The sequence below is a fragment of the Leuciscus leuciscus genome (genome assembly GCF_965113295.1).
Source record: "Leuciscus leuciscus genome assembly, chromosome: 20".
Classification (NCBI taxonomy): Eukaryota; Metazoa; Chordata; class Actinopteri; order Cypriniformes; family Leuciscidae; genus Leuciscus; species Leuciscus leuciscus.
Window position 1 is genome coordinate 567,501 of NC_138744.1, and position 17,286 is coordinate 584,786.

The 17,286-nt window shown below is 45.0% G+C and overlaps 1 protein-coding gene and 3 long non-coding RNA genes across 4 annotated transcripts in view; 3 read left to right on the forward strand and 1 right to left on the reverse strand.

Annotated features, from left to right (window-relative positions):
• The window catches only part of LOC309484529, a 349,759-nt gene that overhangs the window by 247,194 nt on the left and 85,279 nt on the right, over positions 1 to 17,286 (forward strand). The gene's annotated exons all lie outside the window — the stretch shown is intronic.
• Positions 1 to 17,286, reverse strand: part of LOC309484394 (NLR family CARD domain-containing protein 3-like) — a 69,655-nt gene that overhangs the window by 44,787 nt on the left and 7,582 nt on the right. Inside the window, exon 7 of the mRNA XM_082150700.1 lies at positions 14,269 to 14,442. Coding sequence (XP_082006826.1) covers positions 14,269 to 14,442 — 174 coding nt within the window. The remainder of the gene's footprint in view (positions 1 to 14,268; positions 14,443 to 17,286) is intronic.
• Positions 1 to 17,286, forward strand: part of LOC309484537 — a 102,705-nt gene that overhangs the window by 34,161 nt on the left and 51,258 nt on the right. The gene's annotated exons all lie outside the window — the stretch shown is intronic.
• LOC309484555 lies at positions 7,448 to 12,583 on the forward strand. The gene is made up of 2 exons (XR_014200918.1): positions 7,448 to 7,923; positions 11,949 to 12,583. It is a non-coding gene; the product is annotated as an uncharacterized lncRNA (long non-coding RNA).

Below are 17,286 nucleotides of genomic sequence, written 5' to 3' on the forward strand. Positions count from 1 at the left end.
CCTGCCTGCTTCGCTATCCGGCGAATATATCCTTTATTTGCTCTATGTGTGTGTGTTGTGTGCTCGCCCCGCGACACACTTTGCATCTAAAAGAGCGCGAGGCGTTGTTTCAAATGCCTCGCTCATCCTGTGGCTCGTGCAGAGCCACGCTCAGCGACGGAGACCGCCTTGTGATCTGCGCTCTCTGCCTGGGCTTCTACCCGGGCGGCTGCGAACAGCGAGCCGGGTATGACAGCTGAGCGCTCGCCGGAGCCCCTCCCGCGAGCCTCGCTCTCTCCTTCTCCCCCGCCCTTCACCGACGCGCAGCGGCCGGCCATTGCCCGCACTGCCGTCGCCTCAGGGGACGAAGCAGATGACGCCGCTGACAGCTGCTCTCTGCTTGCTTCAGACCCCTCTGTCAAGCCGCGCAAACGGCGCCGCTCACAAGGGATGTCAGAAACGGACGGTCTCGGGCTATAGCTTCCTTTACGTTACAAGAAAGCTACCCCCCCGTCACTGGCTAAAGGAGAGAAGAGTGTTTAGCCCCACCCAGGTCGGACTAACCTTCATTCCTGACATATTTCTCAGTCCCCTCCTAAGCTCAGGCGACTGGAAATACATATATTGCAGTAACGAGCCTGTTTTTATGCACACACGCCTGCGAACAAACGCTGACGCAAAACATGATGACGCTCGCCCCTTCCTGCGCTCTCCCCCTCTGTTCGAGCCGCGCAAACGCGCCGCTCACAAGGGATGTCAGAAGTAGACGGTCACGGGCTGGCTTCCTTTACGTTATAAGAAAGCTACCCCGCGTCTCGGTCGCGCGCGTCACCTACCGGCCACCTCCATTTCTCAGTCCCCTCCTAAGCTCAGGCGACTAGAAATATCTATGTTGCAGTAAACGAGCCTGTTTTTATACACGCACGCCTGCAAACTAACGATGTCACAGCACATGGTGACATCTTCCCGCTCTCTCTCCCTTTGTCCGAGCCGCGCAACTGCGCCGTTCTCAAGGGATATCAGAGCGGACGTCACGAGCACCGGCGAAAAGAGGAAGTCCCACCCAGGTCGGGCTAACCTCCATTCCTGACATATTTCTCAGTCCCTTCTAAGTTCAGGCGGCTGGAAATACTAATACTGCAGTAAACGAGCCTGTTTAATACACGCGCGCCTGCAAACAAACGCCGAAACGAAACACGACGCTCTGTCATATGCTCGCGCTAACTGAGAGCTTATGTGTGTGCCCCTGTGGCTCAGTGGCAGAACATTAGGCTTCCGCGCGGGAGACCCGAGTTCGAATCCGACTCTGGCGGCAGATACAAATTTTTTTCTGCTGGCTTCTCCGAGCTCGCGGCCAGCTTTCTTACATACAGAAAGCGAACCCGCATCTCGCACCCTCCCGCTCACAGGATGGTGCTTGAGTATTTATGAGCGTCTAAACATATGAGCCATCAAAGCATTTCGCTCTATCAGTTTCCTATAACGCCAATGGTGTTATAAGTGTAGAAAATGTGCCCACTCCCACGTGCTCACTGCTACACACAAACACGTTCTCCCCGGTAACGCTCACAGAGCGCACTCTCAGAATGTGCCCACAATTCTGTGCCCACACCTACCCACTGCCCGCTCTGTTACACAGTTACCCCGGGTTGCAGATCCTCCAAAGCTCACAAACATTCCGGCTCTGGCCGAAGGTGTCATAAGTGTAGAAAATGTGCCCACCACTACACACAAACACTATCCCCATGGTAACGCGCTCAGAGCGCACTCTCATAAAGCGGACACACGCTCGAGTACTAAGTGTAGTAAATGTGCCCACAACCCTGTGCTCACAACTACCCGCTGCTCGCTCTGCCACTCAGTTACCTCGGGTTACAAAGCTCCCAAACACTGGCCGTGTTATAAGTGTGAACTACTAACTTATGGACTACAAAGACAAAACTTGTAGTCCATTATAACATCTACAAAGACAGCCTTCATGCTTTCAATATGGAACTAGGCAAAGCTAGACAGACTTTCTTCTCAAATATTATAAACTGCAATTTAAACAACACACGCACTCTTTTTGCTACTGTAGAGAGACTGACAAACCCCCCAAGCCAGATTCCCAGTGAAATGCTCTCAAACAGCAAGTGCAGTGAGTTTGCTTCTTTCTTCTCTGACAAAATCAATAATATCAGAAAGGTGATCAGCACATCCTTGAGTTGTGCTGGGGTCAGACAGATCAGACCACCTGAAAAAGTAGTAACTTTGTCTGATTTCAAAAAAATTGATGGCAAAATTTTGGTAGAAACCGTACAGCACCTTAAAACATCAACATGCGCTCTTGACACACTTCCCACATCTTTTTTCAAAAGTGTGTTAAACAGTTTAGAAGCAGATCTTCTAGAAGTGGTAAATGCCTCACTTCTCTCTGGGAGTTTTCCAAACTCCCTGAAAACTGCAGTTGTCAAGCCCCTCCTGAAAAATAACAATCTGGATAAGACCATATTAAGCAACTATAGACCGATCTCAAATCTTCCTTTCATAGGCAAGATCATTAAAAAAGTTGTCTTCAATCAGCTGAACAAATTCTTAAGCTCGAATGGATACTTTGATAATTTTCAATCTGGTTTCCGACCGCATCACAGCACAGAGACAGCGCTCATAAAGATAATAAACGATATTCGCTTAAATACTGATTCAGGCAAATTATCAGTGCTGGTACTACTCGACCTCAGTGCTGCATTTGACACTGTCGATCATAACATACTTCTTGACAGGCTGGAAAACTGGGTGGGGCTTTCTGGGATAGTCCTAAAATGGTTCAGGTCATACTTAGATGGGAGAGGTTATTATGTGAGTATAGGAGACCATAAGTCTGAGTGGACATCCATGACATGCGGAGTCCCTCAAGGCTCAATTCTTGCGCCACTCCTGTTCAACCTGTATATGCTCCCAATGAGCCAAATAATGAGAAACAACCAAATTGCTTACCACAGCTATGCAGACGACACACAGCTGTACTTAGCCCTATCGCCTAATGATTACAGCCCCATTGACTCCCTGTGCCAATGCATTGATGAGGTCAACAGTTGGATGTGTCAAAACTTTCTTCAATTAAACAAAGACAAAACTGAAGTTATTGCGTTTGGAAACAAAGATGAAGTTCTCAAGGTGAACGCATACCTTCTCTCTAGGGGTCAAACAACTAAAAATCAAGTCAGGAATCTTGGTGTGACACTAGAGTCAGACCTTAGTTTCAGTAGTCATGTCAAAGCAATAACTAAATCAGCATACTATCATCTAAAAAATATTGCAAGAATTAGATGCTTTGTTTCCAGACAAGACTTAGAGAAACTTGTGCATGCTTTCATCACCAGCAGGGTGGATTATTGTAATGGACTCCTCACTGGCCTTCCCAAAAAGACCATAAGACAGTTGCAGCTCATACAGAACGCTGCCGCCAGGATTCTGAGCAGAACCAGAAAATATGAACATATCACACCAGTCCTCAGGTCTTTACACTGGCTCCCAGTTAGATTTAGGATTGATTTCAAAGTATTATTACTGGTATATAAATCATTCAATGGCCTAGGACCTCAATACATTGCAGATATGCTCACTGAATATAAACCCAACAGATCACTCAGATCATTAGGATCATATCAGCTAGAAATACCAAGGGTTCACTCTAAGCATGGTGAGTCTGCTTTTAGCTATTATGCCAGCCGCAGCTGGAACCAGCTTCCAGAAGAGATCAGATGTGCTCCTACAGTGGTCACATTCAAATCCAGACTCAAAACACTTCTGTTTAGCTATGCATTTACTGAATGAGCACTGTGCCGCTGTTCGTCCGACTGTACTGTATTGTATTTCATTTTATTTTTCTAAACTGTTTTAATTATTCTTGTTTCTTTTTATTATTTTAATTTCTTCTATGTAAAGCACTTTGAATTGCCATTGTGTATGAAATGTGCTATATAAATAAACTTGCCTTGCCTTGCCTTGCCTAAACTCTGCGCCCGCTCACAAGCACGCGCACTCACTTTCAGACATGATAACCCCCACGCCGCTCTCGCGCCAGGGGTGTTTAGCAGCTAAACGCGCTCCATCCGTAGCGATCGAGCCATCATATGCTGTACAGCCAGTCAGCACTGTTTTCCAGCCCCCGTGTTCGAGCACTGGCGGCGCGTGCGCCGCCCCATCCTCTCTGATACAGGTTCCCCATCCCGCTCAGCACGGCGATCTGAACCCAGAGACCATTCGACCCCTAGCTATGCGTGCAAAAGCATGGGAAGCTATTCAGGGCGCGTCAGAATGGGTGCTGAATACTATATAACACGGCTATTCGCTTCAATTCGCTCGTCGCCCCCCGCGCTTCTAGCGCAGACGGAGACAAAAGTGACTTTAGAAGCAGCGCACCTGCTTCAAGCAGAAATAGCGAAGCTGCTGCGCAAAGGGGCTATAGAACAGGTTCATCCTTCCCTGAGCGAGTCGGACTTTTACAGCCGTTACTTCCTCGTACCCAAGAAGGACGGAGCGCTAAGACCTATTTTAGATCTGAGACACTTGAACAAAGCCCTCATGAGACAGCCGTTCAAAATGATTACAACCAGACAATCCTCGCGCAAATTCGCCCAGGAGACTGGTTCATCTCTCTCGATCTGAAGGATGCATACTTCCAGATACAGATAATTCGCCGTCACAGGCCATTCTTGAGATTCGCCTTCGATGGTCGAGTATATCAATACACAGTCCTGCCGTTCGGCCTGTCTTTAGCACCCCGTACGTTTACGAAGTGCATGGACACGGCTCTCGCTCCCCTGAGAAACAGGGCATGCGGATACTGAACTATCTGGACGATTGGCTTATTCTAGCGCAGTCAGAGACAGAACTTGTGTCTCACAGAACAGCGCTTCTCAGCCATCTGGAAGGTCTGGGTCTCTCGGTCAACTGGACCAAGAGCTCGCCATCACCCCGTCAGTCAATTTCCTTTCTGGGAATAGAACTGGACTCGGTGGCTATGACGGCCAGATTGTCGGAGCAGCGTGCGCGCGCCGCATCCGTCACCTCGCCGCGTCCTTCAAAGTAGGCAGCCAGGTTCTGCTGAGGACATTCCAGCGTATCCTGGGGCATATGGCCTCAGCTGCAGCGGTGCTCCAGCTGGGCTTACCGCGCATGCGCCGCTTCAACGCTGGCTGAAAGCGTGCGTGCCCCGCCGAGCCTGGGAAACCGGCGGCTCACGAGTCAGAGTGAATCAGGGCTGCATTTCAGCCCTGCAGCCCTGGCTGGCAGCCGAATGGTATCACACTGGAGTGACTATGGGAGTGATTTCACACCGGAAAGTTGTCTCGACAGACGCTTCCAACCAAGGTTGGGGAGCGCTCTTCGAAGGCAGACCGGTCTATGGCCGCTGGTCAGACCAGGAGAATCTCCTACACATAAACTGTCTAGAGATGCTCGCGGTCAAGAAAGCGCTCAAACACTTCCTCCCATTCCTCCTAGGTCACCATGTTTTAGTCCGCACGGACAACACATCGATAGTGGCCTATGTGAATCGCCAGGGCGGTGTCAGATCGAAGTCGCTCTGCACCCTGGCGGAACGCCTCCTCGTGTGGGCTCAGCACTCTCTGCGCTCGATGAGAGCCGCGCATGTGCCTGGCCACCTGAACGAGGGCCCCGACAGACTGTCCAGGGACAACGCTCCCCTGGGGGAGTGGTCTTTGCATCCCCAATCAGTCCAGTCACTGTGGCGCCGTTTCGGCAGAGCGAAAGTCGACCTCTTTGCATCAATAGACTACGCGCACTGCCCAAGGTTGTTTTCAAAGAGCGAGGACGCGCTGGCCCAAGCCTGGCCCAGCGGCCCGCTATACGCTTTTCCCCCGGTCTCTCTGTTGCCACAAGTCATCAGGAGAATCAGGGAAGCGCGCCACACGGTGCTCCTCATAGCCCCGTATTGGGAGAATCAGACATGGTTCCCGGATTTAATACGGCTGGCAGACACAGCTCCCTGGCCGATACCGGTGAGAAGAGACCTTCTCTCTCAAGCCCGCGGCTCGATCTTGCATCCTCATCCAGAGCGCTGGTCTCTGCATGCATGGACTCTCAACGGATACCCGTTGACTTGCCAACAGCGGTTGTGAACACGATCACACAGTCTAGAGCTCCCTCTACGAGGCGGCTCTACGCGTCTAAATGGTCTGTGTTTAATAAATGGTGCACCGCCAAAGGGCTGGATCCACAAGCATGTGGGGTGTCACGTGTGCTTTGTTTCCACCAAGAGCTGCTGGACTTGGGCAGGTCCCCATCCACGCTCAAAGTATATGTTGCGGCCATCTCAGCTTTCGCAGACTCGGCGCTGGGCCGCGCATTAGGGAGAAACAAATACATCATCCGCTTCCTGAGAGGAGTTAGGAGGATGAACCCCCCGCGACCCCCTTCGGTTCCTATTTGGGATCTTTCCCTGGTCTTAGAGGCCATGAAAGTGCATCCCTTTGAACCCATGGAAACTGTGGATATGAAATACCTTACGCTCAAAACCGTTTTTCTGATAGCTCTGTCTTCAGTCAAACGTGTGGGTGACCTTCATGCGTTATCAGTTAACGCCTCATGCCTGGAGTTCGGACCTAATGACTCTAAAGTCATTCTCAGACCAAGGCATGGTTACGTCCCCAAAGTTTTGGACACACCCTTCAGAGCACAGGTCATTTCTCTCTCAGCTTGCCGGCAACCGGCAGCGAGGTTGACAGTAACCTCCTTTGCCCTGTCAGAGCACTGAGATATTACATTACGCGCTCCGCCGCCGCCAGGCGCTCGGAGCAGCTTCTCGTTTCGTTTGGTGGGCGCACTAAGGGTCTCGCCACCTCGAAACACAGTCCGTCCAGATGGATAGTGGACGCTATCGCAGCTGCTTATGCGTCTAAAGACCTGCAGTGCCCCCTGGGCATCAGAGCCCACTCTACTAGAGGCATGGCCTCGTCGTGGGCTTGGTCTAGTGGAATTTCCATTCATGACATTTGTACGGCGGCGGGCTGGGCCTCCCCCTCTACATTTGTTAGATTTTACAATCTGGAAGTTCCCGCCCTGCAGGCTAAACTTTTATCAGTCTAAATCTCGCGTAGGCCGGCCCACTTCTGTGCGCGGGCTACTGCTGTTGATTTAGCTCTCCTGGTTGAGCTGTACCATATAAGGGTTTGTCAGTCAGACCGGCCGCGCCGCTCTGTATGCCCTATTGTGTGCTTGTGTACTCGCGCTAGCCATCATATTGGCATACAGGGCAGCCAATGAGCACGCTAGTTGGCCTGCTCTAGGTCTGCGTGCTGCTGCACTGCGTTGACAAGATTATAAAAATGAAGGATAATTTTTTGGCTTCATATCTCGAGAAAGATTACTTTTCCCGCAGCGTAAGCTACTTACGCAATACTCGTTCCCTCTTCTAGAGAGAACAGAGGTTACGTTAGGTAACCGATACGTTTTGTGGCATTACAGTTTTTAGCTTCTACACTCCAGTGTGTCCACCCTGATCCTGAACCACAACTGGAAGAACTTTAAACAGCCTATTTATGTATTTGTATTTGTATTATGTATTCAGAAGTCTCGGCCTAATAGTTCAGCCTGATCTCAAGGCAGTTTGTACGGTGGTGTATTGCTGACACATACATATTATTTTATCCAATCAATTATGTCGTAATAACGAGATGTTATGTCATTTTAACGACATCTTTTCTAATAATAACGAGATATGTCGTTAAAACGATATATTTTCTAGGCCTTTTAAGGACATGTGTAGTCATGTACAAAATATGCCTTTATCCACATAAAATGTATATAGCCTATCATGTCTTTATCGTGTCTTTATCATACTTCTATGTTTGAAAAGCTGAAGCAAATAGTAGCAGCCCCCAATACAGGACATTAACGCTTATAACGTGAAAAACGCTTCACGTCGCTTAACCCCCTGAGGTCTACGGTATCGCCGGCGATACCAGCTCGCTTTTTTTTTATCAATGTAAAAGAAACTCATAAATACTCTGTTGACTTTGATTTTCCATAGGAGTTTCATACATCAATCGATTCTGTTAAATGTGTATTATTTTTGTGTATACTCACAATAAAAACAAAGTGTTGTGCTTTTTGCCAAATAAAGAAAAATAAACACGAAGCGAGTTCTGCCTTCTCTCTGCCAGTGAAGTCCATTCTGAAACGCGTCCGAAAATGAACAATAACTGAGCGAATACTCAGTCAAACAGGCATACAAAGACACAGGCATGAAGCTTGAATTCTCGTCTTTTAAATGAAGTAATTTATATAAAAAACAAATATCCTCATCTTGTGAAATCTGTATTAAAAGAGAGCGATTCCAGTCGAGCTCATCTCATCTCATTACGTTATAATCGGCCACGCCCACGGAGAGCGCGCGCTATTCAAACGCAAATGACTGAGACGATCCCATACAAACTGTGAACGCCCACATATCAGCTCGAGAAAACACATCAAGTTTATTCAGATAAGTGTAGTCGTCTACACTGTCTCGCAGCGCTGTGAGGAATAATAATAATGGAAAACTTACCTCAGAAGTGCTGGTATTTCGAGGAGCAACGGATGGAATAATGTAGTAAGTTTTTTTTTTCATTCTCAAGTAAATCGCGTTTCTGTGTAAATGAATGAACGCAGAGATGCGCTGTTTACCACAACTCGCAAAAAGACGGTTTAAATTTGAATTGCGTTTCTGTGTGTGAATAAATGATCTGCTTTTAGCAAACTATTTTGCTATACTGAGTAAAATCGATTGAAATATGTTGAAATAAAATGTATTTGTATAAGCAACGTATTAAACTGCAAATTAACATTTATATTCCTTATAATAAAAACGAAAGACCTATGTTACAGACATATGAAAGACAACATTTCGTTGATTAGTTTTGGATAGATTACACATTTTTACTGTAAAATATCTGCCACCTCAAATAAGCTTTTGTTTGCCAATTTTTGCTAATATGTTAAATATAGTATGTTTTGTCAATGTAGGCTATATTCGAAGTTTGAAATATGTATGATAAAATGTATACTTTAGTTTTTACAAAGAAAGATTACACTTCAATTGTTGTTGTAATTGTAACCTTTTTAATAAAAAAATATATATTTACAAGGTAGATGTAAACAAATTTTAAAAGGTAAATATAAGCATTTTCTTTAAATAATTTTTATTGTGTTTTATTATTGACAAATTTGGGGAGAGGATACATATTCCAAAACTGAAAATACAGTATGAGAATTAACTGCACAATTAATAGACATGTTTTCCTTGGATATTATACAATTTGCAAGCAAAATTTGTGAAAAAAAAAAAAAATTGACATGCTTCCAACTGTGAACCAATTTGGTAGAATATATATATATATATATATACTGTATATATATTGCTCTTGCATTCTTTCTTGTGGCTATAGGTGACACACCTGAATGAATGGCTCATTAAGTATGCGGGCCCCATTGTCTCCTGAGGTGTGAACCACTACATATGCATGATGCTGTTGAATGGTTGACGCCCCTTGCGCATATTGCCTTTACAAACAAAAAGTGTTTTACAAGATTTAAATCAATGTATTGTGTTATGTGAATGATAAGGGCAGGATGATTTTCACATCATTTTGAAGAAAAAACACTAGGCAAAGACATCAATTAGTCAAAAGTCTTATTGACACGTATTTAGTATGTGTTTTGTGGCCTTATTTCAGAAACTTTAGTTTTTAGTTTTTTCAATAACCATGCATAAACATTATTCTCTCAAAAATACAAACATGTACATGCATGTTGCTCACATATTATGGTAGCCCTGTTTGTGCTAAATAGAGTGTAATTATACCTTTGCCATTAATATGTTTATAAGCAACTGAAAAAAGCACAAATGTCAGGGCATGTCAGAACATCTCAAGGACCCCAAAAACCCCTCAGACCTCAGAGGGTTAAAGGGATACTTCAGGATTTAGCATTAAGCTTTGTATTAGTAGAAAACCTGTAGTATTTTCGAATTACCATGCTTTCCACCCTCATATCCCCCTGAGACGAGAGATTTATGTATTTTTTGTCTGGAAAAAATCCTCAGATGACGCAAAAATCGTCATTTTGCGTCATAGGAGGATTTTTTGGGCCAGAGGCGAGAGACTACAGCCAGTAGGAGGAGCTCGTACCGCATGTGTTCAAACCACCCATAGAGGGATCTCACTCACAGAATGTACACAGTGTCAGCCGTCTTTCTTTGGAAGCTAAAATAGGAGGCTCTTGTTCTGTGGAGAAAGCTGAGTAGTAGGAGAAAGCTGAGTAGTAGGGGTTACCATCCTCTTTTTCCCGGACATGTCCGGCCGTCGAGATCGTCCAAAATGTCTGCGTTTCGGCTTTTGCTTTCTGCAGTCGCCATTCATTGTTTACATGCACACCTTATGTTTCAATCTAACTGAATTCATTCCGATTGGTGAATCTGAATGTAATGTTTACATGAACGCTAAACAAGTGATCGGTTGATGTGCGTTTTAACATTGCTAAGAAAATTCCTGCTCCTCCGTGAGAGATAGGAGACCTGTGCGTCTCAGTGATCACGCCACCGGCCTCGCGCCGTTCTCCCGCGGCCGTCAGCCTCGTCCTGCTCGCCGTTCTCCCGCGCCCCTCAGCCTCGTCCTGCTCGCCGTTCTCCCGCGCCCCTCAGCCTCGTCCTGCTCGCCGTTCTCCAGCGCCCCTCAGCCTCGTCCTGCTCGCCGTTCTCCAGCGCCCCTCAGCCTCGTCCTGCTCGCCGTTCTCCCGCGCCCCTCAGCCTCGTCCTGCTCACCGTTCTCCCGCGCCCCTCAGCCTCGTCCTGCTCGCCACAGTAAACATGATGACGTTCTCCCGCGCCCCTCAGCCTCGTCCTGCTCGCCGTTCTCCCGCGCCCCTCAGCCTCGTCCTGCTCGCCGTTCTCCCGCGCCCCTCAGCCTCGTCCTGCTCGCCGTTCTCCCGCGCCCCTCAGCCTCGTCCTGCTCGCCGTTCTCCAGCGCCCCTCAGCCTCGTCCTGCTCGCCGTTCTCCCGCGCCCCTCAGCCTCGTCCTGCTCACCGTTCTCCCGCGCCCCTCAGCCTCGTCCTGCTCGCCACAGTAAACATGATGACGTTCTCCCGCGCCCCTCAGCCTCGTCCTGCTCGCCGTTCTCCCGCGCCCCTCAGCCTCGTCCTGCTCGCCGTTCTCCCGCGCCCCTCAGCCTCGTCCTGCTCGCCGTTCTCCCGCGCCCCTCAGCCTCGTCCTGCTCGCCGTTCTCCCGCGCCCCTCAGCCTCGTCCTGCTCGCCGTTCTCCCGCGCCCCTCAGCCTCGTCCTGCTCGTCGTTCTCCCGCGCCCCTCAGCCTCGTCCTGCTCACAGTTCTCCCGCACCCCTCAGCCTCGTCCTGCTCGCCATTCTCCCGCACCCCTCAGCCTCGTCCTGCTCGCCGTTCTCCCACGCCCCTCAGCCTCGTCCTGCTCGCCGTTCTCCCACGCCCCTCAGCGTCGTCCTGCTCGCCGTTCTCCCGCGCCCCTCAGCCTCGTCCTGCTCGCCGTTCTCCCGCGCCCCTCAGCCTCGTCCTGCTCGCCGTTCTCCCGCGCCCCTCAGCCTCGTCCTGCTCGCCACAGTAAACATAATGAATGGCGACTGTAGAACGCAAAAGCCGAATCCCGGACATTTTGGGCGATCTCGAAATCCCGGGCAAACTCGTCACGGAGACTCACTAGTAGCCTAGCCTTGTTGTTTTCAACTGCGCTCTCTTACCGGGAGGCGTGGCTTGGGAGTGGCCTCCTAGGGCAGTGAAGCAAGTGCATTCTGGGAGTTGTTGTCTTTCATCCACATAAGCCAAAAATACATTTTCTGGCTTTTCTCAGTCTAGAAAGCTCCAAATTCAAAAATGTCTTCACATTTCTTCTACATAAATGACCTATTTTAAATACACATTCATCTTTCCAGAGGTGAAGTATCCCTTTAATGTACTAAGACAGTCATGTTAAAAGATCAAATTCTGTACACACCTTATTAATAAAGCATATGTAGCCTACAGAATAGCAGATGAGCCCAGATTACGAACACATTGCGTTTAATTACATGTTAAGCGTCTTCGGGAGGGCGGGGTACTGTCACGTGTAGTTGTAGATAACGTGTCCGTTCATGTTTGGACTTTCAGTTTGTGTTTTGATTGGTTCCTGTTTTCCTTTTCCCGCCACTCCTTTGTTTCTATGGTTACTATCATTGAGTTCATTTGTCCCAGCGGTGTATGATTAATTATCTCATTTCTGTTTGCTTTATAAGATGCACCCTTTCCTTCAGTCTTTGTCCGATCTCCGTTGTGTTTATGTGTGTTTTCCCTGTCAGCTTGTTCCAGAGTACTATTATTAAAGCTTGAGTTTGTGCCTATAATCGGAGTCTTCAGTCTGTTCCTGAGGAAACCACAGTGTGACAACATTGTTTGTAGTTATTTGGATTTTTGATTTAAAAAAATAAGTTAATCAAAAAGATTGTGATAATTTGTGATTTAATCATGTAAAAACATCTTTGGTTCAAAGAGTATTTTTAGTTTCAACTGACCATAGAAATTTGATTTGTTCAAACTCACTTGAGAAAAAGTAAATCGATTACTTGTAATGAGTTGAAGTAATTTTTTTTTACTTTGATCTGACACATTTTTTTAAGCTGATATAACTAATGATGACCGCCGCTAGCATAGCTAGCGAAAGCGGTCATATAGGGATTGTCAAAGTTTTTTTTTCTTTTTTTTGTTTTTTTTTCGTCATCTACTGAATTTTTCGTCAACGATACCAGGGACACCGAAACACGGGGGAACATGAAATTTGGTGGGCATGTAGCCCCACTAGACTTTTACTGAAAAATTTCGTTTGGTCCCCGGGGGCCACTCCCAACCCCCCCCCCGCGCTGGGCCCCCCCAAACCCAAAAAATGCAGTTTTTCCTAAATAACTACCTGAACCGTGGCACCGAGGATGAAGAAATGTTTATGGTATGTTGGTCTTAAGGGCCCACATCAACCTAGCCCATAATCACTCATTTGTGATTTGCGCCCCTCCCATAAAAAATGAAAATGCAATATTATTCTGCTTTAATCGCCCCTATCTTCAGTTGAGATGTTCAGAACTGCACCATATTTCATGTGTATGATTAACTTGACATCCTCTGGGGGTATGCAAAGTTTCGTAGAATTTCATCCATGGGGGGGTATAAAATAAATTCATTTATGTGCACATTTAGTGACTGTACACTCATCGGCCTATAGATGGTGGTGTTGAGCGAAGGGTTGCTGGTTTAGGATGATACTGTCACACACACACATGCAGGAATACAAACAAACGCAAGCATGCACACACACTGACATCCACACGCACAGACACACACCCATACACACACATACAAATCCACATGCACAGACACACACACACGCGCACACACATGTACACACGCATACATACACGCACAGACACACACACACACAGACACACACACACACACACACACACACACACACACAGTTTGATTGTGTCGGTAGTTTCTGCCCAACCAAACGCCCGCAGCGAGTCTCAGCCTGACAGCATCACGGGGGAAGCCTGCAACACACTCAACTCTTGCACCATGGACACACACACTTGCGACCCATGAACGCCTCTCTAAACTACTGATTTTACCTGATTTTACAGTTTGAAGCGTCTGTCATAGAGAAACACCATGTGCTGTCATGAATAAGAGAAATGTCTTCTCATAGGATAAGAACACGCAGTCTCATTAATAACAGACACTGACGTGTCATCGATGTACTATCGTGTTTCTCCAGGTCATAATCTGTGACATTGACATGATGTAGACTTTAAACCTGGAGAAAAATCTCTACAGTTTCCAGTTTCCCCCTAAAACTAAAATGAATGGACTGTGTTAATCCTGACTGTGCTGAGATTGAGTGTGTTTAAAGTAAAGGGTGTTAAATGTATATCACGATGTCAGAGTGTGTTTTTCAGTGTGAGTATCAGCACTGCAGAATCACCTTAATGAGGAGCAGCTCATGTGTTCAATCATTTACAGATCAAACACATGAACTCACAGCGGCAGGAGAAATAGAGCAAACGCTGTAAAATCTTAATTCTCTTACATCATATAAACAGACGTAAAAATTATTTGATGAATTTTATCATGTTGTTTTAATAGCTTTGCTTGTGATTAATGAAATAATAGTTATTTCCCTGCATTTTATTCCATTTTGATTATACTTTATGAATTCACAGTGACAGTTTCATGTGAGAGTCACGTATGATCTTACCACAGTGTCTCCAGTTTACAGTGAGGATTCTCCAGTCCAGCAGAGAACAGCTTCACTCCTGAGTCTCCTAGATCATTCTCAGACAGATCCAGTTTTCTCAGGTGTGAGGGGTTTGATCTCAGAGCTGAAGCCAGAGCAGCACAACCTTCATCTGTCACACCACACTGCCTCAACCTGTAGAGAACAATGACACACATTAAGCCTATATCCAGAGATAAACATGACACTTAAAAAACAAATAACATTATGCTGTCAATATGAAATATATACAAATATTCATTAGTTCAAGTTGTTAAATTACATCAGTTAGGATTAGGGGATTCACTACAGTATACTGTTTGTACAGTATAAAAATCATTATTTCTATGGAAAATCCCCATAAAACATGGAAACCCAACATGTTTGTGTGTGTGTGTGTGTGTGTGTGTGTGTGTGTGTGTGTGTGTGTGTGTGTGTGTGTGTGTGTGTGTAATTAATGTATTTTTAAACACTTGTGTGTGTTAGCACTGGGAGAAAAAAATCGACTCACTAAACTATCGCAATTTTTTGGTTCACGATTTTAACATAGATTTTATTATTATTCCAGAATCAATATTGATTCAAATTAAATTGCTTTAGTTTTGTCCTTGCTTATAGACGAGGTTGACAGAAGTTAGCCACTTTTGTTCCAACAGAGGATGAAATGTGTCGTTATCTATGAGTGTCGTAATATCCATTTCAAGTGGACGTGTGGAAGAGACGTGAGACTGAAAGCACTGAAAGCCCTCGCGCTGCTCATATGCAGAGAGAGAGATAAGACAGTAGAGCTGCACGATTCATCTTTAAAATACTGTGATCTCCATTCAGACAAACACACACGATCTTCTTAAGATTCATCTGTCTATTAAACCTTTGTTAAAATCATCTCGCAACATTATGAATCTGTGTTGGCGCTGCCGCTGACCCAGAGAGAGTCGTCATGAAACAGCTTAAATAGAAGTACTGGGATAAAAGTTTAAAGTTCAGATATAAACACTGATGTCTACGGTAGCGATCACAATAGAGTAAATCAGCTTTTGATAGAAACAATCGCAAATCCCAATACATATTGTATCGGTAACAAAGTATCGTGATAATATCGAATCAGGAGATAGGTGCATCGTCCCAGCCGTAGTGTGCGTGCGTGCGTGCGTGCGTGTGTGTGTGTCTGTACATGTGTCAGCTTACTGTATTTTTAAACATTTTTAGCAAATTGCTTAAAGTTATTGAAACTTTAGAGTGATTAAGAAGCACGGATAAATGAACAAAATGAGCTTGATGATTTAAAAACACATGAGAACTCAAATCGGCACTCACACAATGGCTTCTTGTGCCGCCTGACAGTGTGTTCCGCTTCGTGGCATTTTAATGGTCAAATACACACAAAATTACGTAAAAACATCCATCTTGCTTCTTGTGCGCACGCTCATTTTTTGAATGACTTTAAACAACTGTTTGAAAATGATGTAATCGAGTCACATGACAATGGTAAGTGCTTACTAGGGGTGGAGCCGAACCCGAATACGGTATTCGGAAAGCACAAATAATGTGTTTTTTACGAATACTTATTTCGAACAAATACTTTTAAAAATATTTGTATTCGGGAACAAGAAAAACTTTATATCAAAAAGCTGCGTTTCCTCATGAGACATGGCGACCGGCGGTGCTGCTGATGTGGTGGCTGAAATATTTTGGATTAGGCTAATGTCACGTTGTCATAAGGGGTAGTTCACATAGCGCGTTTTTTGCGCGTGCAGATTTCAAATGTAGGCGCGCGGCAATCGCGCTTATAATAGAAGCGAGCGGCGCGCTGCATAGCAACGACAGACGCCACGGGAGGGCAAGCGCTTGTGGAAAGGAGAAAGCGTGCGAACTGCGCTCTTCACGATTACAGCAAAGAATTAATTGATTTCTAGCCCTTGCATTAGCTTTAGATATATTTATGGAGATGAGAAATGAAATAAAAAAGCCGTCATTTTGTCATTAATATCAGTCCGTCAGAAAAGCAGTTCTAGGCTTATTCTTGGCTGGATAACTCTTAGCAGGTTTAAAAAGCTCTTTTAAAATTAAATATGAATGCAGTTTTGGATTAAATATAAGTACAGTCAAGTCAAATAAAACATGTTTTATCTCCTGTTTGGTAACACTACAATAAGATACCATTCATTAACATTACTTAATGCGCATCTAACATCAACACATTGAGTGAACAATATATTTTTACAACATTAATTAATGTTTGTGAATGTTATTTAATACAAACACTTGATTGGTCATGTTTGTTCACTTCATTCATTGTGCATTAAATAATGTTAACATAAATAATGTTAACTTTTGATTTTAAAAATGTATTTTTAAATGAACCCCAAGGAGAATAATTGCGACAGTATATAGCCTAACTATTGTTTATTGTTAGGTCATTTTATCTATTGTTATCTAACAAATGTAATATTAATGTAGTGTTTTTAATACTACAGTTTCCATCTTTGTAACCGTGATATAAACTTTAATATATGTAAATTTAATCTAAATTAAGCTTTACCGAAATTGTTACCGAGAACCGTGGATTTTCACAGGTATTGGTACCGAATACTGAAATTTTGGCACCGTGACAACCCTAGTAGCTCTGTTAGCTTGGTAATTTAGACAATAGGCTGTTGACAGAGTAACATTAACGTAGGTAATGGCTGTTATGTTATTTTCTTTTCAATGACGTTCCTTGTTACATGTTCATTGCTGGATTTATGGAAAAACATCAACCAATATTGCATATCCATAATTATTATAATGGATATAATTAAAGAATACTTACACTATAACGTAAATTAGAAGTGTAACGCAAAAAAAATGGATTTTTACACCTATTTTGAAATTTACTCGAATACAAATACAAATACAAATACTTTTCCCCTCTCAACAAATACAAATACAGATACAAATACCGGCTGCTTTGCACACCCCTAGTGCTTACAATCTTGTATATTAAGATATTAAGTATTT